Source organism: Centroberyx affinis, unplaced genomic scaffold, assembly GCF_046629955.1.
Source record: "Centroberyx affinis isolate AG114_WGS23_722 - 3 ecotype Tasmania unplaced genomic scaffold, CSIRO-AGI_Caff_v1 ptg002102l_1, whole genome shotgun sequence".
NCBI lineage: Eukaryota > Metazoa > Chordata > Actinopteri > Beryciformes > Berycidae > Centroberyx > Centroberyx affinis.
In genome coordinates this window covers 387,309-415,247 of record NW_027280428.1, presented here as the reverse complement: position 1 = coordinate 415,247, position 27,939 = coordinate 387,309, and the positions used below count along the sequence as shown (strand labels likewise).

Below are 27,939 nucleotides of genomic sequence, written 5' to 3'. Positions count from 1 at the left end.
GATTACAGACATACAGACACGTTAGGTCTACTGGCCACACTGAGCCACCAACACATTTGTTAGTTTACATTATACATTAGTTTGTTAATTTGTGATTAATTAACTATAGCTGTGTTTAGCATCAAATCAAAGTTAGCGAACAAATAGTATTTTTCCTTCCAAAGGTTTCTTCAGGAACTCTTTCTTTCAAAAAGGGTTCTTTAAATAGAAAGGGTTGTTGATATAACCATTTGCCTCCATAAGAACCCCTCTGGAAATTTGCCAAGAGAAAAGGGTTCTTTAGAGTCAAATGGTTATAGGTAGAACTCAATCTCTCTGTGAAGAACCCTTTTGGAACCCTCTTTTCTGAGAGTGATAATTACCAGTAGGTGAATAATGACATTATATCTGCCTTTGTGTTTTAGGTAGATCAAGATGTTGTAAAGCTCCTTGGAGAAGAGGAACTCTCAATTTATATTCCTCGATATGGAGACCGCATCTTTGCCAAAAACTGGAGGGATTTATCCTCAAATGAAATGGAGGATACAGAGCAAAGAAAAAAAAGTTAATAAATCGCCTAAGACAGAAGATGAAACTTCCATCCACCGCCTCAGCCACAGCAACCAGCAACAGTCACTCTAGGCTTGGACTTGGAAATAAGAATGCTGAAAGGAAGACAAGAAAAATTGAACTTGGCTGGATGAACTACCAAGACTGTATGTACAAACAAGTAAGAAGGCCTACAGGGGGTGGAACAAGAGAGATAATTGTAGGGAAAAATGAGATGGTATCCAGCATTCTTGAAAAAGGGAAAAAACTTTTTTTCCCTCATGGGAGATCAAACAGGCAAATTAGAGGACTTTGAGTTCATGCTTTGTCTCATGGGTTGTGAAGAGCCCCTTGAGGCCAGTGTCACAATTGGAAGTTTGTACGAGCAAACTAGTCACAAGATCCTTAGAATATACCTTTGTACAAAGCCAAAAGATTGTAGTGATTCTGAGCTTAGTGATGCAACAGATAACCCCCTTTCACCTGACACATTCAACACACCTGAGTCAGCTACACATGCATCTTCATCCTCATCCAGCCTACATTCATCCAGCTCATCACTGGTCTCCTCCAGTCCTGTCAAAAGACCTCTGTCCAGCACTAGGTCTTTCACTTGTAGCAGTCCCCAGACTACCTCAACACTCCAAGCTACTCCTGCTTCTCAAACATCAGGCCAGCCTCAATCAATAAATCTGTCCTTTGATGATGAAGTTATTTTTCTTGGATATGACACAAACATACCTTTTGATGATGTCGCTGACACACTGATATACTCACCTCTCAATGCTGTCAGTCAAGTCAATGCTGATCAGCCAACAACGGTTGTTGTTTCTATCTAGAAACTTGCTTGTGTTGTATGCAAATCTCATGTGTAAGTCGCTTTGGATAAAAGCGTCTGCCAAATGTGAAATTGTAAATTGTAAATTGTTGGTTGTGGTGACTACAGTTAATCCAGATTCACCCCAGCAAGTGACCAGTAACAGCCAACTATCAAGTGGGGCAAACACAGTCTTTGAAAATCAAACAGAGGCAACAGTGGTAGCTGAGATGGAAGAACATGTTATTCCCATTGTGGATTCTGACCAGGCTTCCACCAGCACAATGGCAAGTGATTTCTTTGGAAATCCAGAGAATATCGTTGAGAAGCAAATCATTGTGATCCGCCAAGTACACTGTGTTAAGGACATGGTTGAAGCATTTACAGACAAGAACATACTGGATGCTAATATTTCATTCAGGCGTGTGCTTGACCATGGCGAGGTTGAGGCTGGAGTTGGGAGTGGGATCATCAGAGACTGTCTCACTGATTTCTGGAATATGTTTTATACAACAAAGACCTGTGGAACAACCTACAAAATCCCCAGTTTGCACCGCACTTTCAAAGAGAGAGAGTGGGCGGCTGTTGCTCGTATTTTGGCCTTTGGATGGCAGCGATTTCAGTACTTCCCAGTCCAACTTGCCCCTCCATTCCTCGCAGAGGCTCTATCACTCTGCTGTTCAGACAGCAATCTAATGGAGGCTTTCTTCAACTACATCAGCCCAACTGAGAAGGATGTGCTAATTGAGGCACTTGACGACTTCAAAGGGGCTGATATAGAAGAACTCCTCAGCATACTCAGCAGTCACAACTGCACTGTGCTCCCAACTGAAGAAAATCTGTCAAAACTGGTGGAGGAAATAGCCTACAAAGAGATGGTGCAAGAGCCAGCATTTATCAAGTGTTGGAAGCCAATTCTTAGATCTATTGGAGAATCCATGAGTGGCGAAGGACTGAACAAGATTCTGGATGATCTGAAACCCAGGGCAAGAAACATTACCAAATGCTTTCAGTTTCCACGATCTATGTCTCATGTAGAAACAATCACCTCCAATCATCTCTTGAGATTTGTAAGAGAAAGAGATGAGAAGGAGCTTGGCCTGTTCCTCAGGTATTGCACAGGGTCTGACTTGTTCCTATCTAAGACCATTAAAGTCACATTCACAGACATGTCCGAGTTCACAAGGCAGCCTTTGGCTCACACCTGTACTGTACTGTTCTTTGGAACTGGCATGTAACTACAGCAACTATGCAGAATTTAGATCAGAATTTTGCTCTGTGTTGAGGAGTGGAGTGTGGGTGATGGATATGTCCTAAAAATGATTTGTTTGCTTAAACAGCAAATGAAAAACAATCTTATCTTATTCTGTTATCCAGTTTGTGTAATCCAACGGATGATGTTACATAGTGGAGGGCACATGCACCATAGTGGTAGAGGGAGGTAGAAGGTTTTTTTTTTCAATGTATGATCTCTTTTGAAATTAAAATTACCATATGAGAACTTAAGGTACTGTGTAAAAAAAGTCACACTTGAGTTAATATTCCAAGAAAGACAATTTATTTGGTGTCCTTACAAGAGATAGAAGTGTGACACACTCTGTATTCTTGGCAAAATTGTACGTAAAAACTGGCCAACTCTTTGTGTGTGGTTGCTGTTTTTCATTGTTTACTGTTGTTAAATTTAAACCTAAACAGAGTTAATAAATTCCAGTATTTGGAATGCTATACAGATCTTCAAACCTGGAAGAGTTAATATTACCAGTAGCAGCACTGTTCTATGTTGTCAGTGTCGAGTTCAAAGAGCTCTATAAATTTATTCTAACCACACTTAGGCTACTTGAAATATATGTATGAATTTCATTTTGTATGCCAATTTTGAGAAATGCATTTGTTTTGCTTAATTTGATTTAGATCACTGAGATAATGTTATTTCAATGAAACCACTGGCTTGAGTTTGCAATGTTTGGAACATTGCAAAAACAGAATGGAACATTCTGCGGCGCGACACGTCTGCCGCAGAATGCCCGCAACAGAGCGCGTCCGTTATAATCAACTGAAGCTGCTACACGGACCACGGAAGCCACGCGCACCCGCGCGGGCATCGCACAGCTCATCTCTATTTTTGCGCGTCTGGTCTATTTTTTCCCCTTTACGCGCGGCTACGCGGCCCTCAAACAGGTAAAAACTCCATAGAACTGTGTAAAAAACGAGTACAATCTGTTTAAAAATTATTAAAATAAATACCTCATTGTACCAGAGGCAATGGGACGCAGCAGAGCAACCTTGTGGGTCTTTTTACATTGCACATCAAAATAAATCAATCAAATCAATGTGTATCCATGATCCTGTAGTTAAAACGATCTAGTTAATTAATTCAGTACCAGTTAATATCGCCTACACTTCCAAACCTTGCATAAACCAACTGCATTAGGCTATCACTTGGCAGAACTCAAAAAACAGTGAATCCAATCATCTATGTGGCAAGCAACCATACGCTACAAAGACGGAGTCTGTGTAGCAGGTAAAAAACCCTGCTCCGCCCCGCCTACGTGACGTGACGCGTCGCGTCGCGTCCGTGTCCCATGTATTTCGGCCGTTATTGCCTCCGGAGCGTTACGACATTGTGCTATGTTGTTTTCCTCCATCACCAGCAGACAAAGCTCATAGTGGTCAAGGTCGCAGGGATTGGCTGTTTTCCACAGACAGACGTCCTCTTGCAGAATGATGTCCACTCTGTCATACTCTACTGGATGCAAATAATCTTGTGCAAGATAGAGCTCAGGTACATTGTACATCAGACATGGTTTTCCATGATACAAAGCGCATCCGTTTCCACCTGGTCGAATGCGATGGTTGTCCCACATTCTCACAACTGTGTCCAGCTCGTTCTGCAACACAAAAAACATGAGCATTTCAATGTAGCATTTCAATACTTATGATGACTGACTTGAAAATGAGTGTTACTTTACGTGGGCATTTGATCAAAGCTACTGAGTCCCGGACAGGTCACGGTGGGGTTTTTAATACTTTTACGTTCCGTTTATTAATTTCATTTTTTCCCGTTACCTCCCAATAGTTTTTCTGTTGCCTCGCGAAAACCTTCCCTGCCATTTTTATATGAAGTTAAGTCCAGCCACAGTATACATAATGTTTAGGCTAGATGTTTATCATGCTTTCAACGCTGCAATGCACTATCGTCTTCCTTTTAGGCCAAACTAGTAACAGTTTAAACAAGGCGTCTCATCAGCCATTGGCGACGGAGAAAATAGACGCTGACATTGCGCTTCAGATAACTGACAGGACAAAATACATATTCACGGCCAAATTGGCTTGGAGTCAAGAAAGCCGTAGCTACATTTGACTCCAAGTAGTCATCGTAGTTGGATGTGGAGGGAAAGGAAAACAAGCTGCTGCGTGTGAACAGTAGCCTAATCAGCACCACATGGGGCCTGGACAGCTCGCTTCAGGCCTACCAGGGTTAAATAATTTCTGTGGGTTAAATAGCCTACTGTATATAGAGTGTCAAACATGTAAGGATAACCCATGTATGTTAACCCAGAATAAAGTTAGCTCTAAAAAATAATAAAAATAATAATAAATAAAGTAAAAAGACCTAAATTGATATTAATCATAATGACAACATCATGTTTATGTGGTTGGATGGGTTATGCTGATCAAGAATAGCCCTATTCCACAAAGATAGAATACCTAATATTATATTGAAATGGACGAGACCGCACAGGTGTCGCCAACACCTCGGCTTTACACATCTTCACGCCATCGAGGAACAACAGTGGCAGGCCCAACATAATCTATGCAGCCTACTGCTGGAGCTCTAGTTGATAGGGTTGTAAGAGAACGCAAAGCTTTTGGGAGGAAACACAAAAGTGTTTCAAAACATTTTTCCCACAATGATCATTTAGGAGCTCGGTAATAGGCTATAAAAGAGGACAGTGAACCATTTAATTAGTTTGGGGATCCTCTAATCATTTGCAGCATTTAAATTGATAAGAGAGGTAGGCCTACTATCTGTTAATCAGGATTTGTTATAATTACTATTACTTTCTGTATGAGAGATTTTACGGTTAGAAATCATCCAATAGCCTATATAGCCTATACCAGTCACATACATTTATAAAACAACACGAAACACTAGCCCTGAGATATTGTAAGATACGTTAGAAAACAAAAACCTGAATATGTGGAGGACTTACTTGAATAATTTTAAGAAAGCAGAATTGAATGAGACCCTTGTCTATGAAATCCCCACTGAAGTCCCCAGTTGCCTGGAACTCTTGGAACACGTCCCTCCAGTAGTCCACGTTCTGTCTCCTGTAGATCTCCCACCAGCTTTCGATCCTTTGGTTTGCTGTACTTCGTCCTTGTAACACACAAGGCCCATGGACAGTGCCAGTGTCATCCTCTCGAAGGAAGTCTTGCAGCCTGTTAACATGAACGTTTTCAGTTCCAAAATCCGATCGGACTATCTTTGGACACCCCCCAAGTTCAGTGACTGCGCTTATGAAGTAGGCTGCAATGACTTTGGGGTTACTATTTGAAGAGTTTGCTTGCATCCAGATTATATGACGTGAAAACCCATCTATGCACCCGTTTACTCCAATGCCAAAAGGGGTCAGCTTATCGTAAGAGTCCACATGCCATAAATAATTGGGCCCTGGGACACTATAAGATCTTCTCCAAAGTCTTGTGCCTCTCCGTTGCTGTGCGCCCTCTGGGTCAAGATATGACTGAACCTCGTAAACCAAGTCTCGAGTAACACGCAGTCCAGCTAATCTGCACCTCTCGTGCATCATTCGGTAACCATGAAGATGACCTGGTCCCCTTATCTGGTTACTAATGTTAACAATCTCAGCAGGATCACTGAAGTGCACTCGCCTGTGAAGCTGCAGCCGGGCTAGTCTTCTCCTTAAATGACGAGGACTGATCTGAATGTTATCTCTAACAGAAAGACACAATGCAATTTCTGCCTGTGTTAGACCTTGATTGAAGTACAGTCTGATGCATTGATCAATAATGGATACTCCTTGATCTGACATCTTCAGCTTAATCAGTTGCTACAGTTGTCAAGACGCCATCTATGCATGCTGGCATGGCACTCCTGATCTCTGATAAACATAATAAGAGGAAGCAACATTTTGTTTTCTTGTGATAACGGGTTAATTATCTCGTTATCTCGAGATAACGAGATAAATTAACCCGTTATCTCAAGAAAACGAGCGTTGTTATCTTGAGATCACAAGATAATTAACTCATGATCTCGAGATAACGGCATTAAAAAAATAATTGCAAGTACGGCCGTTCTCGGCTTCCGTAGTATTCAGATTGGAGTCCTCAAAATGCCAGTTGGAGCCACCATGTAAAATTGCCTGGTGCAGCTTTGAGATGACTGCTTGACAATATTTGATAAAGTTATTAAGGGGATGAGTTTGTATTGTTTCAACTCTTTCTTCTTTTGACAGTTTCTCATCCAATCTGGTGACATCATCATCAGACATGGGGAGATCTTGGATCTTTATTGACTCAATTTTCTTCACACGTTCTGTTTTTGTTTTTTCTATGACCAGCACTTCTAAATCTAGTGAACATTTATTCACATCACAATATACTCCCACCTCAACATGTCAAGATTATATGATTCTTCTTTATTGTTTTAACTTCAGAGCTTTATTTCTATAAATAACATGATTCCCGAATATCTGCTCTGGTGACAATATAAAACCTATTTACTCGCTATAACTCATGTTTGTAGAAAAGGCTGTGTTGTCTCTTTTTCACATATTACTGATCCGTGCACACGTGGGTATGGATTCCCAAATTTTTTTTTTTCACCAGTTGACCCCTGTGGGGTACCGTAGTAAAGGGCTTCAGTGGACTGAAGAGTCAGGGGAGGAGCAAAGTCGAAAGTGAAAGTGCTGAGTGAACGACAGAGCAGAGCAGGAGGAGGAAAACAGGAAGGTTGCGGCAGGGTGAGTGTTATTACAACATAATTATTATTTTACTGTAACAGTGCTAAACAGTCTCTGAGTTGTCACCCTGTAGCGGAGCTGTTAAACAAGGCGATTCTAACTTACCAGGGGCCGTTTTCACAAAGCTTCCTAGTACTAACAGTCGGTCCTAGCGTAGCCCCGCTGGGACTGACACCACACTGCGTGGCTAAAGAAAACTCTTAGAATGATGACGTTTTCTAAGACTTTCCTACGGACTTTAAATCCTAGTAAAAAAAAAATCCCAGTAAAGATAAAAGTGATTCACAAACTGTTGAGAGTAGAGAGAGGACTTTTAGGAGTTTATTAAGCAGAGGAGAAAATGGCTGACAGACTGAGAAATGTTCTCCAAACACTGAATGACAGTGAGTGAGCTAAATGCTACAGACTGTATCGTGCAGGGACGATGTTTGTGTTTGATCTCATTAAGATGCACTCACATCTCCCACTCAACAAAGTATCGCTATTACATCATTAATGTTGTTATAGATATAGAGAGAGTAAATTGTGTGATTATCTTGTGACTCCTTGTGTGCATTCTGTACGACTAAAAGAGGCGTGTTGAGATTTTTCTTGATTAACCAATGACAGCGTCTAAAAGAGAGCGTCATAATACCCAGCAACGGGGTCAACCACACCTCACTAAGATAAAAGTTCTTGTCCATTCCTTGCTCAGAGTTGCTCTGACAACTTTCCTAAATCATTCATGAGCTGGGACTCCTTGCTGGGAATTTTAGGTAAAGTCATGAGATCTCCGAGAGTACACTGTAAGCCCACTTGATACAACCTGATTAAATGAGAAAATGTCAAAGTATGAGGGTGCGCAAAGTAAAGTAAGTAGAACATAATGAGGCAAACTATAGATCTGTTTCTATTTTAAGTGTTTTATCCAAAATACTTTGAACGAATCATTTTTTAAGAGATTGAAGGTTTTGAAAAACATAATCTTTTCCAATCTGGTTTTACAAAATCACATTCCACAAACACTTGTCTTTTATATTCCACAGATTTTATCATGAGGAGGTGGATAACGAAAAACTATTGTGGAATGGTGTTGCAGGACTTTCAAAAAGCCCTCGATACAGTAGACCACAGAATTTTGCTTTTAAAATTAAAAGCCATTAGTTTTAATCTCTCATCTAGAAATTGGGTTGGTTCAATGTCACTTTGATTATTCATGTACCTCCTCCTGGTTCTTCAGTATTCCTCAACATCTGAAGAAAAAACAAACTTCTCAAAACAAATTAGTGAGAATACTTCCAAAACTCCAAAGGAAAATGAATTAAAAATGGATGACATGAAAGTATACTAATAATGGGAATGAAAATATATGAATACATATGAAAATTATGAAATTCATGAAATGATTAAATATCAAACTACATGTATTGTTTGTATATAACAAATGAGGAAAAATATTAGAAAATGAAAACAATACGAATTTACAGCATATATACAGTATTGCAGCTTCTAGGTGTAAACTTTATTTGAGAAAGCCGCCCACAGAAACACCATCATGGACATAATCAATGCTGTGCTGAATCCACAAGTCTGGACTTTCCCAGACTTGCTGACCCGTGGACTTTGCAGTGCGTTCCTGTGAAGTCCAAGAGGGGTCTGGGTCTGTCCTGTGCCAAAATTCATCAAGTCTGTAAGGGCTCTCATGTGGACTTTTGGGGCTTCCAGAGAGTCCGCTACCCTGCAGATTTTATTAGTGAGATTTCCCACAGTTCATTGCACTACGGATATGATGATAAAAGACGTCAAGTGACATATAGGCCCGTCCAATTAGCATCTTTTATGTAAAGTTCTGTGCCCTTGCAAACTTGCATATTCACACTGAGCACTTCAGTTAACGTCAGACTACATAAAGCCAAAGTTTATGAGTCCATAAGTCATTTGGATTCAGCAGCTGAATCCAGACTCACAGAATCACAGACTGAATGCAGAAAGCAGACTGAGCCCTCTCAGACGGTTTTAGGTATTCTGACGTTGACTCAGTGTGCTCAGAGTGACTACATGAGTTTGCAACGGTGCAGGACTGCATAAAAGAGGTGAATGGGACGAGCCTTCTTCATCTTTGTTGCCATGGATACCACTGATGCAAAATCTGGCATCCTGGACACTTAGTGGGCTAAGGCGAGAGAGAAGGACCGGTTCGGGGCTATTTAGCCAGACTAGGTAGCTGGCTTAGCTTGCTAGCTCTATGCTAACGTCCGCCTTGCTAGTTAGCCTGGCTAGCTAACGTCAATATGACTAGCCTAGTTCGCACTGTCCGTGCAGGCGGGGGTGGGGGGGGTGGGGGTTGATCTTCGAAGAATGGTCGAATAGTTCCCAGTGAATATCGAATAGTATTTTTGCTTGAAATGCCCATCCCTACTTGGAACCCGAAATGCTGCCAAATTGCAGCAGTTGTATTCTTTTTAGGGACCAACTCGCTTGCGCTCGCCATCTTTTTTTTCTAATTCTCCCTTCTGAGGAGAAGCTGTCACATGACGCGCGATTATTATCGCTTCTAACTAGTTAGTCTTTTTTGACAGGTTATTTATTTGACAAATTACATTGTTTACAAAATGTTCTGTCATTACTTTCAAAGCATCTTCAACCACACAGACAGCATACTGTATCTGTTGCCAATACAATGTACATTCACAATTGTAGCGTGTAGAGTCGAAAATATCAAATTTAGAATTTAGTAAAGGTATGGAAATATTAAACTTTGATCAAGATATCAAATTACACTCGTAGGGGCACCACCTTGGCTATACTAATCAGTCATCAATCTAAAGATCATGAGATCTTTCCAGTTCAGGGATTGCTTTTCTCTGCAGACGAGGAAACACAGAACAATGACTTTATAAGGAATGAACATATTTATTAACTACCTACTAGACAAACAAATAAACAAATACAAACAAACATGTAGCCATGAAATGGGAAAGTGTATGGTAACTGGATGATAAACCAGAATAAAACACTAAACTATAAATTGACTCATGAAATGAGAATGAAATAAAATAAAAGGAGGATGAAGTGAAAATAAAATGAAAAGGATAGAAACATTGGAATGAAAATTATTGGCAACAGTAAATAGTGATATGTCAATTTAGATCTATAAACCGGAGGAATGAGACGGGTCGCCCTAAGGGATAACTCAGACTATACTAACTTTCCTGATTGGATTAAGTGATAATTTTAGTGAAGCTTTTGCATCAACTCTCAGCAGAAAGACATGGAAGTGTTTCAGCTTTACTTGCTGGGGGTCCATCGTGAGGTTTCAACCGTGTGGAAGCAGGTTTCCCGAAGATCAGCGAGTCGGGTAAGCTCGGCAATAGACGGGTCGCCTGGCAACGGCAAACGATTGAGTTGGAACGGGTCTTGATAAAGACGTTCCTTTCAGGTGGATGTCTCTGCGACTGGCTTTCTGCTGTCGACTGGACTCCGGGCATGATGGAACCGGCTTCGGCAAACGATGGAGTTGGAGTGGGTCTTGAATAGGGTTGCAAAATTCCGGGAATTTTCAAAGTTGGAAACTTTCCATGGGAATTAACGGGAATTTATGGGAATTAACGGGAATTTATGGGAATAAACGGGAATAAACCAGGAATTTACTAAATTGAAGGTATGCTCTTAATAGGGAACTTAAATATAGTTGGGGAAAATATATTTTAGCATAATCCTGACTAAAACAACCAGATATCATGCAAGTACAGTTGAATATCTATGCTATTCCCCAATCACATGCACACATAGCACACTGCTTACTGCAGGGCTATTGAGACCACGCCCCCTACATGCCTACATGCACTGTGCATTCCTGTGCATTTTTATTAATTTTTGAATGGGTTGGGTCGGGGGGATGAGTAATATTTAACTCAACATTCATGTTTTTGTTCTTCAATGAAAGAATTGATTGTTCAATAAAATATTTAACACTTGATAAAGTTCTACTTACAAATAAATCTGTTTTAATTGTATTATTTTGGATGGATGTCTGCTTATAACAAAACAAATATTTATGCTTGGATATGATACCTTTCCATTAAATTACCCTCAATTCCCAGTTAATTCCCATAAATTCCCATTAATTCCCATAAATTCCCATAAATTCCCATAATTCCCATGGAAAGTTTCCAATTTGGAATATTTCCAAAATTCCCCAGCTTAACTTCCCATGGAAATTTACCGGAAACTTTCCGGAAATTTACCGGAAATTTTCCACCCCTTTGCAACCCTAGTCTTGAAAAAGACGCTCTTTCAGGTGGACGTCCACTGGCTTTCCGCTGTCGACCAGACTTTAGGCAGGCTGGAGCAGGAAGCTTGGCTGGTCAGCTGAGAAGGTTGACTGGAGCTTCTGGCTTCTCTAACTTTTCCTAATTAACTGATTAATAACTCGTTCTTAAAATAATTTGTAACAGCGAGGCTCAACTTCATAGTATGAACGGCTTGAAAAACAGAGTCACATTAGTGACAAAGAGTAGTTAGGCCTACAAGGCCACGAGATCTGAATCTCCGCTTGTGCTAAATCTGGTTTGGTTGGTCTTTGAGTTGGTGACGGCATCATGGCCTCCAGCATGAAGCTCAGGGCATGAAGCGCCCTAGGTGACAAAGAACTGAGAGTTTTATAGTTTTTCCCAATTCCAAGGCGGGGTTTGCAGTGTAAAAAGATGCTTCACGCAGTTTTGGAGATTCCGCCTACAGTTCTTTGTTCTGGACACGGGCAACGTCCAACAGAGAGACACATGAGAATACTCCTCTCCATTACTTTAGTAGCCTAACTAGTCTATGTAATGATAAAGATTTAGAATAACACGTTTGGATTTTACATACTCAACCAATTACTGTTGTCAATTGGTGAACATTATGAACCCTGTAAACAAACACTTATGGATTGTATAAAACCATTACATGAAACATGATTAGACAATAAAACTTTAACTGTTCAAACTTTTCTGTGCACTGAGTTGTTTTAGCACAATAGCCTAGATACATACTTATAATCGTAATATTTAAATCACAAATATATAGCTAGTAACTTGGGGGTTGATATAGGGAAACGAAGAAGTTGAATAATGCAAATAACTTATATAAATCATGGCAGTTAGACATAAAATTAGATATATACATTAGGATCCATCGTATTGTACTAACCAAAGTTTCATGAGTCTTTATCAAGGATTTCTCCTGATTTTGACAACATTCCGGGCCTGCAGTTCGATGTGGCTCATAGATAAGACCTGTAAATGGGAGAAGAGTTGTCTGATTGGTGGAGGAGATCCCCCCCTTGGTCTTGGTTAGCGTCAAGGTGACACTTTTGTAGCTTTAAAGTGAAGGGTCATTTTTGTTCCTGTGAAAGAATGTTACTCAAGGGTCCATTTGGAGCTGTGGAGACCTGGTTCTGCTACACAATATTCACTCTTTTAGGGCTGCAACTAACGATTATTTTCATTGTCGATTAATCTGTCGATTATTTTCTCGATTAATCGATTAGTTGTTTGGTCTATAAAATGTCAGAAAATGGTGAAAAATGTCGATCAGTGTTTCCCAAAGCCCAAGATGACGTCCTCAAATGTCTTGTTTTGTCCACAACCCAAAGATATTCAGTTTACTGTCATAGAGGAGTAAAGAAACCAGAAAATATTCACATTTAAGAAGCTGGAATCAGAGAATTTTGACTTATTTTTCTTAAACAATTACTCAAACCGATTAATCGATTATCAAAATAGTTGGCGATTAATTTAATAGTTGACAACTAATCGATTAATCAATTAATCGTTGCAGCTCTACACTCTTTAATCTCTACTTGTTTATCCAAGCAGCAGCACGTTGTCATTAACATTAGCAAGTGCTGGATCTCCTTGTTGTGTTAGCCTGTCTTTTTAAATTTGGCACCCTGTTGGTGTTGAGTGTTTGGAATTGAGGTTGGATGGTTGGATGTTTTTTTCATTTCATTTCATTTCATTTATTTATGTGGCTCAAGACCATGATCACATGGTATGGAGCAAAAACAGAACATACAATAATAACAAAACGATAGCACACGGCATGGCTGAAGTACAACAAATGTTACTTAAACAGAGGAAGGACATTCTTCAAAAAGGCACCTAATTTACAAATAACTTTTGGCTTATCTGATTGTAGTAACAAAATTAATTTAAACATAGATGGGCGGTTTAAATAATACTTTGGCAAATACCTTTCTCTATAATTAATTATGTTTACATTCTTACATTCAAACAGAAGCCCTCTGCGTGATGAAACCTCCATGCTTGTTTGTGTCTCTCTCTCCACCAACAGAACAGAGGGCTTCAGGTGGACTGAGCTCACGCATATGCATCGAAATAAACGTGATATGATATAATTGTATAGATTCTACTTTAGCTTCAGCTTACATGCATGGCCCCGCTGTTGCGGTCCAGCCAAAAAAAGGTTCATATGAATGAAAAAAATGTGCAAAATCAAGAAAAAAAAAAGAATATGAGATAAAAACAAAATGAGTGCAATCAGAAGTCCAACCACCCTCTTTTACAAGGGAATGTCCAACAAGCAGGTCCCACATGATGATGATGACAATGATGAGACAACAGCTTGAATGAAGATGAGGCAGTGACTTGAATGGAGTGGCACGGCTGATCTGGGTTCTGAACTGAATGGCTCTACAGAAAACCAGTCTGCACACAGATGTGCAGAGAAATGACTCAAAAATTACCAACATCTTGTTGCACATAGCTTGCAAACTAGCCTAACACTTAGCCATGCTGCACAGAACAGCATGTTAACCATGGGTAACATGCACCTAATTTACAAATAACTTTTGGCTTATCTGATTGTAGTAACAAAATTAATTTAAACATAGATGGGCGGTTTAAATAATACTTTGGCAAATACCTTTCTCTATAATTAATTATGTTTACATTCTTACATTCAAACAGAATATGATACTCGTCTCCCAAGCGGTTATCATTACAGAGGTTGCAAATCCTCTGGTTTCTATCCAGCCCTTTATATCTTCCAATGACCTTGGGGATTCTGGTGTTGTTCACCCTAAAGTTACAGATAGCCTGTCTATACTTTTGGTTTTCATAAAACAGATACTTTTCCAGTTTAAGCTCTTGTTTAAATTCTACATAAATATCACATGATATCATACTTCTGAGCTCACTTTGCCACTTGTGCATGAACTGATCTTTCAGCCTCTGTTCCACAGTTAGTTTCAACCAGTTGATGTTGTTACACCTTTGTGTGAGCCAGAGGTAAGACAAACCACAGTCATCCAGTATCTGCTTAACCTGCAAGACCCATGGCGACGCATATACACCTGAATTATGCAGGCTGAGCAAACAGTTGTACATTATTCGACTGAGTTTAGTTTCTTTACCTTCTATCAGCCTCCCCCAGTAGCCAATAATTCTCTTTTTAACTGCGACACACAGTGGGTATCTTCCCAGCTCCCCATAGACCATATTATTGCAGGTTGTCATTTTAACTTTTAGGGAGTACTTAAGAAATTTGAGGTGTAGTTTTTCCAATATATCTATTTTTTCAAACCCCCACACTTCACATGCATACAACATAACTGGTGCAACTAACTTGTCAAAAAGATCTATTGTGGTATCTACAGGCAAATCAAATTTTCTACATTTACAGAAGGAATCCAGGAATATTTTATTTTATAGCTACATGCTTTATTCTTTATTCAGATTGAGAGACTGCAGCTTGTCAGAGAACTGCTGTGCTTCTCTGGCCTCAGCTCTGAAGTCCAACCCCTCCCATCTGAGAGAGCTGGACCTGAGTGACAACTACCTGCAGGATTCAGGAGTGATGCTGCTGTCTGCTGGACTGGAGAGTCCATACTGTAGACTGGAGACTCTGAGGTCAGACAGCATTTTTTAATTATGTGCTGACGTGAGTATTATATGAATATTGTGTTGACACTTAAAGGATAAGGCTGGTGTTGCATAGCTTATCGTCAACAAATCCTATGAAAATAACAAAATCAGCAATGAATTTGTTTTGCCAGCAAGTCTCGTCCATGTAGCTGGTGCCCAATGCAGCCATGTCCCAGCAGCCATAGAACTCCATTGTATTAGAAAAAACGATTAAAAACCCGTCACAGAGCCATGCTGCTGCTCTGCTGCATATTTCATCATCATGATGCACCGGGCCAGCCGACTTTTTCCTCAAACAACTTAATAAGCCAGCTGTAAACATTTTGCGATCTCAGGAAAGTAGTTCCGTAGCACGGAAAATAGTCCCCGGCGTAATGAAGAATTTGTTCCCATTTGAATTTGATTTGGTAATAACTGCAACAGTCTGACTTTTCGTGGTAACAGTTAGCGATTTTTAAAATGTAAACTATGTCTTTGTGAGCTGTATTTAAAGGGTTTTAGCTTACAATTGGAGCCAATGACTTCCAGGTTGACGGCTAAAAACGATACGTGGGAAGTCAGAAATTAACGGGAGTAGAGCAAACACATTGTTGATTTTGTTATTTTCATAGGATTTGTTGATGGTAAGCAATGCATTAAAAAACACCGGCCTTATCCTTTAATTTGAGGAAGACTGTATAGTCACTCCATCTGACATCAGACAGGATGTGGGAGTTTTACAGTCTCAGGTCTCAAATTGTCCTCCTATTGTTTTCACACAATCCTTGTGTATTCAAATGAATAACGATGAACTTTGGTAATGATATTCTCCATAATTTTAAAGACACAGGGGTCCAAATTGGCTCCAAAATGGCTTCCATCTATGGGGGCAAAACTTTGAGAGTGTTGGAGGCAATAAAGGAATTAAAGATGTGATTTTTATTGTGGTAATTTCACAGAATGTATAGGCTAGAGCTCATAATCACCAAGGTATTGATGCAACTATGGATACTCAACGTATTAAAGATATTTTCTTTTGTGTATCTTGAGGCATAAAAAGTCACTTGTGGGCATATTAGGACACTCTTCTCTCTTTCACAATGTAAGCATGAAGGTATGTAGTTAATGTGTACAACATTTTATCATCCTTATGAAATTCCTTCATGGTAAAAAAAAAAAATAGTTCTATCATAACTCCAATTTTATTTTAGATTTCTATGTAATATGCACTTTGGACACCAGGGGCATTGCACTTCAGAGGTGTTTCCACAGACTTTATGAAGTACTGCATGGTGCAAAAACAGAAGATTTCATGACATTTCTCAGCTATTTGAACATTTTCAGAATTCTATTCTTCAGTCATTTCACATTCAGATGGAATTAGAAATTTCCTCTAAGCTGTGTATCTCTGGTTGAAACCTTTTCCATGGTGTTGTCTGCTCCATCCCTAAACTACTAACTGAAATGGTCATTTCATCATGAGGGAGTTTCAACAGGATAATGCAAATTTCTACACATTACATGCATACTGAACAGGCTGAACAAATATGTTTTCCACCAATGAAGATATACCAGAAAGCATATTTATTGCTTTCAATAAACAGCTTGATTTTAGTTAGCTTAATCTTAACTAAACCTTTATTTTAAACTACTTGGCATTCAGAGCCCAAACTCCAAGATTTCAGATTTATTCATATTGCTGGTTAAAGAATGTGTTCACGGTAAATTGATCAATTCTGAGACAAACGTAGGTGTGACAGCCTGTCTGATTTCAGATGGAATGACCCTATAAGGCCGATATTACGCTGATCCACACTAACAAAATGCTAAAGTCCATTGACTGGGGCATAACAATGTTGAGATACACATTTAAAACCTGAACAGATATAATCAGATTATGAAGCACTGGATTGTTGCAAGCATTCAGGAACATTTTTATAGCTACATGCTTTATTCTTTATTCAGATTGAATAACTGCTGGTTGTCAGAGAGCTGCTGTGCTTCTCTGGCCTCAGCTCTGAAGTCCAACCCCTCCCATCTGAGAGAGCTGGACCTGAGTGAGAACAAGCTGCAGGATTCAGGAGTGATGCTGCTGTCTGCTGGACTGGAGAGTCCATACTGTAGACTGGAGACTCTGAGGTCAGACAGCATTTTAAAATAATTTTACAGTTCTGTGTTGATATAAATGTTATGTGAATAATTTATGAATGTTGTGGAGATAGTCAATTTGAAGACATCTGTACGCTGACATTATGCTGACCCACACTGAGTAGCTTAATCTATACACACACATCTCATCAAATCCAAGATGGCAGCACGTCTCTTTGTCTCTCTTGTCTGTGGCAAGAGTTTGTTAATTGTAATGTTATTATTTGACTGATTTTGCTGTTATTCACACTGTGGGCCTCATGAGCTCTATGAGTCATTAATCTGTGGAATCACTGCAGTGGCTCTGGGATTTATCTTCTGATCCTGCCCTGTGTTTGTCTGAGCCTGGTGAATCTGCTTCTTCAGCTTCCCCGCCTCCTCTCACAGCATCTGCCAGCCTGCTGCTCCAGTTTCATTCCCCTCTCCTGTCGGCTGTCTTACTTTTTAAAGGTAGCTGCTGGTTTTATTTCTAAACCACTAGTGGAACCCCTGCACCTGTCACCTTAAGACCAGTGCAGAATATAAAGCTCCAGAGCAGGGTTTAGTTACTCTAAGTCAGGGGTTCTCAAAGTTTTGATGACTGAGGGCCAATTTAGGGACCCAACATTGGATTGAGGGCCGCCCACAAAAAAACGGAACACAAAATAATTCCGCTACCACCAGGGGTTAAAGTGGGATTTGGGGTACATAATAATTGGTGGGGGGGTCAGAAAATAATAGCCAATAGTAACAGCCAATAGCAAAATTCAATTGTAATAGCCGGGTTTCAATTTCCTGCATTTCTACACTACCTAACCTCTTAGATTAACTCAAGCAACAGCAACCCTGTATAATATTAACCAAAAATGTTAAATTATGTTATATTACTAGATTTCAGCATTGAGGTGCTTACATTCATGATTTTGCATAGTATAGGCATACTAACCTAAAAAACCTATTATTGGGAATTGTGAGAAAGTTTGAGAGCGACAGAGACACAGAGCGTCCCCGTAACCATAGCAACTCACTCTCACTCCTGCCTGAGAGGAGAGGGAGAGACGCAGAAGAGCCGCTGACTGAGATTACTCTGAGCAGCATGCATGGGAATAAATTACAATATAATAGATTTGTGTATATTTCTCGCTATTCAGATGGTCTGAATAACTCTCTGCTGCACGGTGCTGCTGTTGTGCTGTGCTGCTCTGTCTTCGCGCCGCGACGTTTATGAATTTGTTTTTCACTGCATGAGAAAATGGACTTGTGGCATGAGAGCGTGTGATAAATGTCAATTGCGTGAGTCTCACGGTCAATGCGTGAGAGTTGGCAGCCCTGTGAACTCGTTTGACATTATCATGTATGAAACTGCCAATCAGATTTATTTACGTATTAATCGAAGGTGCCGGAACGCCGTTCTGGATCGTCCCGGCCCACTTTAACCCCTGGTTACCACTAGAGATGCACCGATTGCAATTTTCTTGGCCGATTCCGATTTCCGATTTTTTAAAAGTCTGACCTGCCGATTCCGATTTTGGCCAATTCTGATTTTCTTTCTAAGAACTATAATTGACAGCATACACAAACATTTTTGTAACTTTTCTTTAATGGAAAATTAAAATTCAATTGTATGTTCATAATAAAACATTGACTATTAATAACTTACATTTTCTCCAAAACTGCACCAGGTTACAGGACCATCTCTCACTCAAACAAATCTCAAAATAATAAAGTGCTCCAGTTTACTCGACAGAGCTTTTTTGTACAAATAAAATCCAACTGAAAATGAATTGCAGTATATCCCACTTTGTCTAACATGTTTTACTTTCCCAAAAGAAAACAGGTGCAACACACCTGATGTCATTTATTTACATCAAAATGTTGTCCATGGAGCCCAGCCCAATGTAATGGAGATTTAAAGAGCCATAGTGCCATCTTGTGGTGAAAAGAAATGACTTTTTGTTTTGACTCCGCTGAGATCGGGAGGTAGCTCGTTTCTGCCACACAATAAGCAGGCTGACCAATATCATGCATGTGATAAACTGAAGCTTGAAAAGTAAAATCTATACAATTACATCATATCACCGTTTATTTCCATGCATATGCGCGAGCTTCTGTCGGCGGAGAGAGAGAGACACAGAGTATGGTGGTTTCGGCCGACACTTCCGGAGTTTACCGGTTTTGTTCCCGGTGATCCGTCCGAGATTTCGGCCGGGGTCCCAACACATCCCGCCGGGTTTTTCGGCAGGATCGGGAGGATCAATGCGACCCGTGAGCGCGGTGGAAAGGACAGTGGCGGAGAGAGGAGATGGGGCGTGCTGGAACGGAGATCAGTGTGGATGTATGGACTATTACAGCAGAGTTTTTACCGTTGTCTTAAATTTGACCGGCACAGAATCGGATATATGAGACTGATCTGCCGGTCACCGGTCGTGGCCAATCAGCTGAAAACCGGCTGATTCCGATCACCGGCCGATCGATTGGTGCATCTCTAGTTACCACATAGCTAGCCTGTGTTACAGCTTCACCGGATTTTGCCAGATTTGTGAAAACTGACTGATGGGCAGTTAAGCCTATGCTTAGTTGTTCGCTCCTCGCCTGTGAACTTGTTGTACATTTTATGATTGGTATCATAATGGTGTTTTATGTTAAACTCCTTGCGCATTGCATTCACCTGCTTGCAGATTAGGTGCATCATACCTCCGACCCGTGAGGTACAATGAAGTAAGCTTTGCTCCATTTCTCCTGAAACCTCCTTTTCTCCTCACTGACACAACGTTTTTTGCACGATGGCCCCGGCTCCTCCATCTTGCTAACCGGCTAACGTACATAGCTGCAATGAAGACGTAATCTGTCTCGCAAGTAGGCATCTCGCGAGTCATACACGACTTGCGAGTTGCCTAGTTGCCATGCAACCATTCCTAACTTGACAGTTTAGCCCAGGGGCGCAGTTTTACCCTTCTTAAAAGCAAAGTACTGTATATGTGATGTAGGTTGGTTTAAAACTGTATTATTGGAACTGGACCAAATATAACGCATGCATTTCATCATGTCACCTTAACTCATCGCGGGCCACCAGAAACGTTTCCGAGGGCCGCAATTGGCCCGCGGATTGCACTTTGAGAACCCATGATCTAGTTTGTTCAAGTCTTTTTGTTGTAGGGAAAACTGAGATCTCAGGAAAAAAAAAGTTCATATGAATGAAAAAACTGCAAAATAAAGAGGAAAAAAGAATATGAGGCAAAAACAAAATGAGTGCAATCAGAAGTCCAACCACCCTCTTTTACAAGGGAATGTCCAACAAGCAGGTCCCACATGATGATGATGACAATGATGAGACAACAGCTTGAATGAAGATGAGGCGGTGACTTGAATGGAGTGGCACGGCTGATCTGGGTTCCAACTGAATGGCTCTACAAAAAAACAGTCTGCACACAGATGTGCAGAGAAATTATTCAAAAGTCCATCTTAAGTGTCCATTGAGCTCTACTTTGATGTATTTCCAACTCTACAGCACTTTTAACACATTACCTCATAACAGTAAATATATGCAGTACAACAATGCAGCTCACAAGCATGAATGATGGTGCAGCACTTCATAAAAAACATCTCGTAAATGAAATGAAACTCTTTGGTACTTATTCACCAGTGTAAACTCCAGTTTAAGATTATGGAGGTATTATTAGAACAAAACATCTGAGCACCTGTGACAGTGGAATCTGTAGTTGTAGAAAATACTCACACGTGTATCAGTAAATTTGAAGTCACAGAGAAAAATGCTTTAAGAGTTGCAAACTTGTAGAATTTTTTTCTCTCCCACAAACACAACACAACAGTTCTTCATTTGCAGGTGCACAAATCCTATTCTACGAATCACAAATTAAGAAACTCATACGCTCACATTTTTGCTACAGTTGCTGCAGTGAATATGGTGCAAAACACATTCACACACCCGTATCAAATAATGTGAAGTCATGGACAAAATTTGCACATCCGCAAATCAGTATCTGAATTCATGCCATGAGAGTTGCACACCTGTAGAATATTTTCTCACAAATAATTTTTTTTTCTTGGATATTTTTCTAGCACAAACACAAGTCAATAACTACAACTGCTTGAATCTGCCGCTACGAGTCTCAAATGCTGTTTTTTCGCTCACAAATGTCATGTTCCGCGCGCTCTGACTTTCGCACCACATATCTCTGTGAAATGTGGATTCGTACCTGTAGAGCCAGGGGCGGGCACTGTTCAGAGCACAGAACCCTTTTGGCCAATCAAAGGAGCTCGTTTGGGCACCTGCGCAGTAGTGTCTTTCTTGGCCCCGCCTGGCCCACATGAACGAGTCTAGTGGCGTTGTCATAGCGACCGCGACGACAGTCGTGCAGATTTCTAGGTTCTAGGTTCTGGTTGACTGTTGCTGCTGCAGACTCGGCTCTTCGGGGAAACCATGGTCCAGGTATGACTCTATAATTTATTCAATCACAGAACATTTGCTTTATTTGTATACATCTTACATCCGATGTGAAGCGATTCAGTCTGGATAAAGTTGAGCTAAGCTAACGTTGGTAATAACGGTTAGCATAACAAGACGGAGTCAGCTAACACATCCATGGGTTAACGTCAGGCAAGTTAACTTAAAGATAGAAATGTTCGCTAGATTATAGACTAAACTTTGCATTTGTGATTTATGCTCCACTCGTGTTGCTCCACTTGTGTTGAATATTATCTTGTGTTTCTCACAGGGAGCCAAGTTCATGCCACACATCGCTAGCCAGGTCCATGTCAAGGGTTTACTCGCGCTTAACCAGGTGAGGAGATTTATTTTGAACTTAATTTAGAGCATTTTCGATGTGAGATGGTTCACGTCGGTCACAGATAGTAACGTTAATGACTTGGTAGTACCTTTTTCACCTCTACTGGAGCCAGTGCTTCACAAATTAAGTACTTTTCACCCTGTGCTGTAATCATCATGATGATGTATGCTAACTGTTTTCTGTCAGACACTGAGCCGCAGATACTTACTGCAGTTTCTTCTGTTACAGAAACTCCTGCTCTTCAAGAACCACTGACACTTCTCTGGAAAATGCTCCCAAAGAAATTAACTTATTTATGATCTGTTACACTAGTTTCTTTCTTTCTTCACTAGATTTCTTATTTATTTATTTATTTTTTACCTTTATTTTACCAGGAAGTCCCATTGAGATGACAAAAATCTGACCAAAAAAAGACCTGTGACTTTACTGAATCTTACCTGTACTGACATATTACAGCTGCCCTCTGTGGACCGGGGATCTCTAAATATCCACCTGCTAGTGTGCCAGTTCAAAGATGATTGTTTTTTTCTAATCACTGGATTGGTCTTCAAATGACTGTCTGATGAGACTGATGATGAGACTGTCTTGTAATGCTTAATACTCCTGAGAATGTTTCACCCATATAAAATGGAACATGTAGAATGAAACCTATTTTGAAATAAATGTTTACTTTACATATAACACTTTGTCTTGGATCATCTCTTAAATAAGTCTTATTTGTCATCACTCTGTAGTCCATTGCCCTCAAAATACTTTCTACATCTTACCTTGGTTATTACATTTTACCAGCATTATGTCACAAATATCAATATTATTACTAAGTGTTTTTATTTATATAAGTCTTACAGAATATACACTGATACATTTTTTGAATGTCTCTTCATTGTGAGTAATTTCTGACAATATTGACTAAAGCCACACATAGTCCAAGTTAACCAACATGCTGTTGCCTCAATGTAGAGATAGTATTACTTGTAGCCATTATTATTCTGCTGCATACTGATTTAATCCATGGGACTGGACTACACTGGATCAAAGGTGGGTCACCTCACATTTAGTCATGACATAAATATTAGTACTCTGATCAAACGCAGTCCTATATAAACAGTGTATGAAGATAGGTTTGCATTATGCAATTTAGATGCAAGGTTTGCTAGTGAAAAAAAAACAAACTTAAATTATTATCATTGGGAATATTCTAGGTTTGTTGTGTCACACCAATGTTTACTTGAGTTTGCAAGTGTTATACTATCTAGACTCTGCCATAGCAAAATTTCTATAAGCTTGATCTTCCTATGCAGTGCCCAGAAACACACCTGGTTGGAAGAAGACTCAATTCCATTTACATAATAGACATTATCAGTAACTCAAGCAGGTTAACTCAAATTGGACATCTAAATATAAATTTACAGACAATAAAAGAAATTAGATCAAAGCCCAAATATATTCATAACTTTAATAGGATAAAGAAAAGTACATAGGCATAGTCTGTAAACTGAGAATTTTGAGATGTAAATAAATATACAATAGTAAGTAGGTGCATAGAACTGCATATGCTACATGTAGCTGGTTAACTACAACAATGTTATAACGTTAGCTAGCTTGCAAGTGACCTATTTAATCAAGAGAGAAACAAAAACAAATTAGAAACCATCCGTTATTGTTCTGAAGTCTTGCCTGTTAAACCTAAGTGTCGGCGGACGTGTAGGTTGAGTTTAATGTGATCTAATTTGATCACATACAGCTAAAAGCCTCCGCTAACAATCAGCTAGCTGTATAGCTTGTCAAGAGTGGAAGTAGAAGCGGTGAATGCGCACGGAGCGTTCCCGTGGCCTAGAGGCGCGTTCACGGAGCTCCAGAAAATAGAGCTTTATACGGCTCTTGGTGGCTTCCAAGGAAAAATAAACCAATGATTTAAAAAATGACAATTCAAAGAGCCGAGTCTGCAGCAGCAACAGTCAATCAGAACCTAGAACCCTGCGCATGAACCCGCCGTTGTCACGGTCGCTATGACAACGCCACTAGACTCGTTCATGTGGGCCAGGCGGGGCCAAGAAAGACACTACTGCGCAGGTGCCCAAACGAGCTCATTTGATTGGCCAAAAGGGTTCTGTGCTCTGAACAGTGCCCGCCCCTGGCTCTACAGGTACGAATCCACATTTCACAGAGATATGTGGTGCGAAAGTCAGAGCGCGCGGAACATGACATTTGTGAGCGAAAAAACAGCATTTGAGACTCGTAGCGGCAGATTCAAGCAGTTGTAGTTATTGACTTGTGTTTGTGCTAGAAAAATATCCAAGAAAAAAAAATTATTTGTGAGAAAATATTCTACAGGTGTGCAACTCTCATTGCATGAATTCACATAATGATTTGTGGATGTGCAAATTTTGTCCATGACTTCACATTATTTGATACGGGTGTGTGAATGTGTTTTGCATCATATGCACTGCAGCAACTGTGGCAAAAATGTGAGCGTATGAGTTTCTTAATTTGTGATTCGTAGAATAGGATTTGTGCACCTGTAAATGAAGAATTTGAGAAGGTGTAACTGTTGTGTTTGTGGGAGAGAAAAAAATTCTACAAGTTTGCAACTCTTAAAGCATTTTTCTCTGTGACTTCAAATTTACTGATACACGTGTGAGTATTTTCTACAACTACAGATTCCACTGTCACAGGTGCTCAGATGTTTTGCTCCAATAATACCTCCATATAAGATGCACCTACCGGAGATATACATGAAAAACCCACGTATGCAGCGCTCATTTCCCCCAAGACCACTTCAAAAACTTCACGGTGAAAGCTCTTGGTTTTACCTGGTGGACGGAGCAGGTCTTTCTCTCCCTCCGCTTCAGTCTCTCCTTCTCCCGACATCAGACGGCGCTGGTCGGAGCCTGAAGCTAGAACATGTAAGTTGCTAACTTAGCCGGTATCAAAATCCAATGCATTGTACTTTCAATCTAGCTCGCTAGTTAGCTCGCCTTACGTTTTGCTCAGCCAACTAACGTTACTTTTGCTAAATGTTCCACATGTCCTCACGGGTGGGGAGCATTTACATATTTGGACAGATAATTGATAGCGCTACCTAAGTTGCTGTTGAATATGGTTGTGCTATAATACTAGCTAAAATCTAGCTTTCCAGTGAGGCTAGTTAGCTAGCTTGCTAGCCTTTTGGTGACGACAAGCTAATCAAATTGTTAGTTTAGGTGGGCAGTCGTATTTCACCAGCGTCTTTCACACACACAACAGAAGTGCAGTCCGACCCCACATTGAAACCCCGACCAACTATGGTGGATGTTGCGTGCCAGAGCCAGTCAGAGCTGCCCATCATCACCAGACTGATTTAGCCGTGCCAAAGAAGACTGTGAGCACACAACTGTCTACAGGAACATTGGAAAAGAAAAGGAGCCAAGGTGTGTATTCGTGCTGGTTACTGTTGATACCATAAATTCCCTAACTGGATACCACATAACACTTTATTATTTTCACTTATCACTTAAATTGCTTTGATGCAGTCATGCCTGAAAATTAGGCAACTTAATGCTAATTGTGAACTGTTACCGAGGACCTTTATAATGCGTAATATTTGTAAATGCATTTATAAGCACAGTATTTTGCTGTGTTTTTGGCATGCTGTTGCTATTTGCCTGTCTTCTTGTCAGCTGTTTATTTCTCTTGATGCCGTGTGTGTACACTGGTGTTTCATGCCTGTCATCAAGGCAGTCTATCTGTTGTCTGGCCATCATTGTAAATAATATTGTAGTTGGTTTATGACTGTCTTGAAATTTTATAATGTTCAATAAACAGTGTGCGCTATTTCTCATAAAAACACTTTGATTTCAAGGCTTGACCTGACAACATCCACTTCAATGAGAATGCTGGACGCTGCCAGGCGAGGACTGCTGAGGGTGAACTTCAGTACAAAGTCTGTTTCCCCAAGGCCAAGAAGAGGGATGTGCCATTGAGCCAGTCAAGACTCCTGCAACGTGTTGTGAGTTGAAAGTTTTTTATTGAAAATCACATTTTGATTAGATGACATTTCTCAAAAATACTATGTGTAATAATAATACATTATTCGGTGACCCTTCATTTTACAGGTCCCTAACAACATATGAACTATTTCTAATTAAACGTTAACAAAAAAACTATTATACAGTAATGTGGCTAATAATTATAAAACAACATACAGTATTTGCCTTCATATGTATTAAGTAGTACCGGACCTGTAATGTGAAGCAGGTTTATTTTCTACCCTCTGTGCTCAGTATGAGCAACAATTACAATTACAATTCAATAGTAATTGCTACGTATTCACATGATACACAGCTAGAAGTAAAGTTATTCTGATCAAATATGTAAAAAGTGCAGGTCATGTTTTTGGTGTCTAAGCTGTCTCCTCTCCCTCTCTCCCTCTGCTTTTGTCTTACAGTCAAATTGCCTGTTGCTGTCAGAAGAAGGATGAAGTCACCTGGTGTGGCCAGCCTTTCCTCCTACTCTACATTACATCAAGTTCCTTGGCATGCGAACAAATTGCTGAGTTTCATTGCTTTACACACATCAGCATCTTGTTTTAGAATATTTGTATCACACATATATATATATATATATGCATGTATATATACATACATACAGTATTATCACATGTTGGCTATAGCTTATTTGTGGGTTTACTGCGTGTACTACTGTGTGGCAAGCTGTGAGACCAGCCTATTGTGTGGCAAAATATGTAGTGAATTAGTTGCATGCAGACTTGTGGGAGAGCTTGGGACAAAGTGTCGGGACGGGCAGGCAGACCTCCAGCTCACTGGAACACCTGATGAAGACTTTAACCTTATTAAAACAGTTGTAGTTAATGTGAAAGTCTCTCTTGTTTCATTCTACATTGTGTATTATTTACTTTGTTGTATACGCTGAAATGTTTATTAAAATGTTTTGAACCAATTAAAAACAGTATGAAGGATTTATATACAATTTTAGATTCTAGATTACGTAGAATTGATTTATCTCCAAATTGCAAAGATAAATCAAGAGGGGTCCATGTGTGTGTATCCTGCAGCTCTAGTGAGCTGTACTGACTATAATGCTTGTAAACATCTAGACAAAACTATTCTAAAATGTTGAGTGTTTGAGGATCAAGGCATTTTAGCCTTTTTACTGAGGTGTTCATGCACAGATTCCTCTCAATTTGTCATTGCAATTTTATTGTGTGTAAAATTAATCTTATCCTGCATAATGTGTTTTCAGTACAGCACAGTTGTTTTGATACTTATGCTGCTCTGTGTCTATTTATTTAACCTTTATTTAACCAGGCGAAATCAATTAAGAACATGTTCTTATTTACAATGATGGCCTGACAAGAGGCATAAGCTTCTTGATGGGGGGGGGGGGGGGGGGGGGGGGCTGTGAGGGAGAAAAGATAGGTTAAAAGACAATAGCAAATATACACAACAATACAAACGTTTAGCAGAAACAAGGCATAAAAGTTAATAACCAAGGATATTCAAGCATAGAAGACAAGATTATTACAAGCATAAAAGAGAGTAAATGTCTGTTACAGATATTACAGGATTCATTAGCGAGCAGTGTGTCACAGAAAGTGGCCTAGGCCAACGGCGGTAGGTATGGGCGTTCAACAAGCAGAAACTGAAGAAAAGGGTTAGATAGTTGAGTAGTTAAATAGGGAAGCAGCTGCAAGAATCTGTAAAAAGGTGTGAGATGGCGTCTTTGAAGGCCGGGATGGAGATGAAGTTATCCAGTTTAAGGTGTTTTTGTAATGCATTCCAGTCAGA

General features: G+C 39.9%; 1 protein-coding gene across 1 annotated transcript in view; it reads left to right on the top strand.

Annotated features, from left to right (window-relative positions):
* The window catches only part of LOC139654513 (NACHT, LRR and PYD domains-containing protein 12-like), a 99,759-nt gene that overhangs the window by 34,225 nt on the left and 37,595 nt on the right, over window positions 1-27,939 (top strand). The window contains exon 14 of the mRNA XM_071531605.1: window positions 15,051-15,224. Coding sequence (XP_071387706.1) covers window positions 15,051-15,224 — 174 coding nt within the window. The remainder of the gene's footprint in view (window positions 1-15,050; window positions 15,225-27,939) is intronic.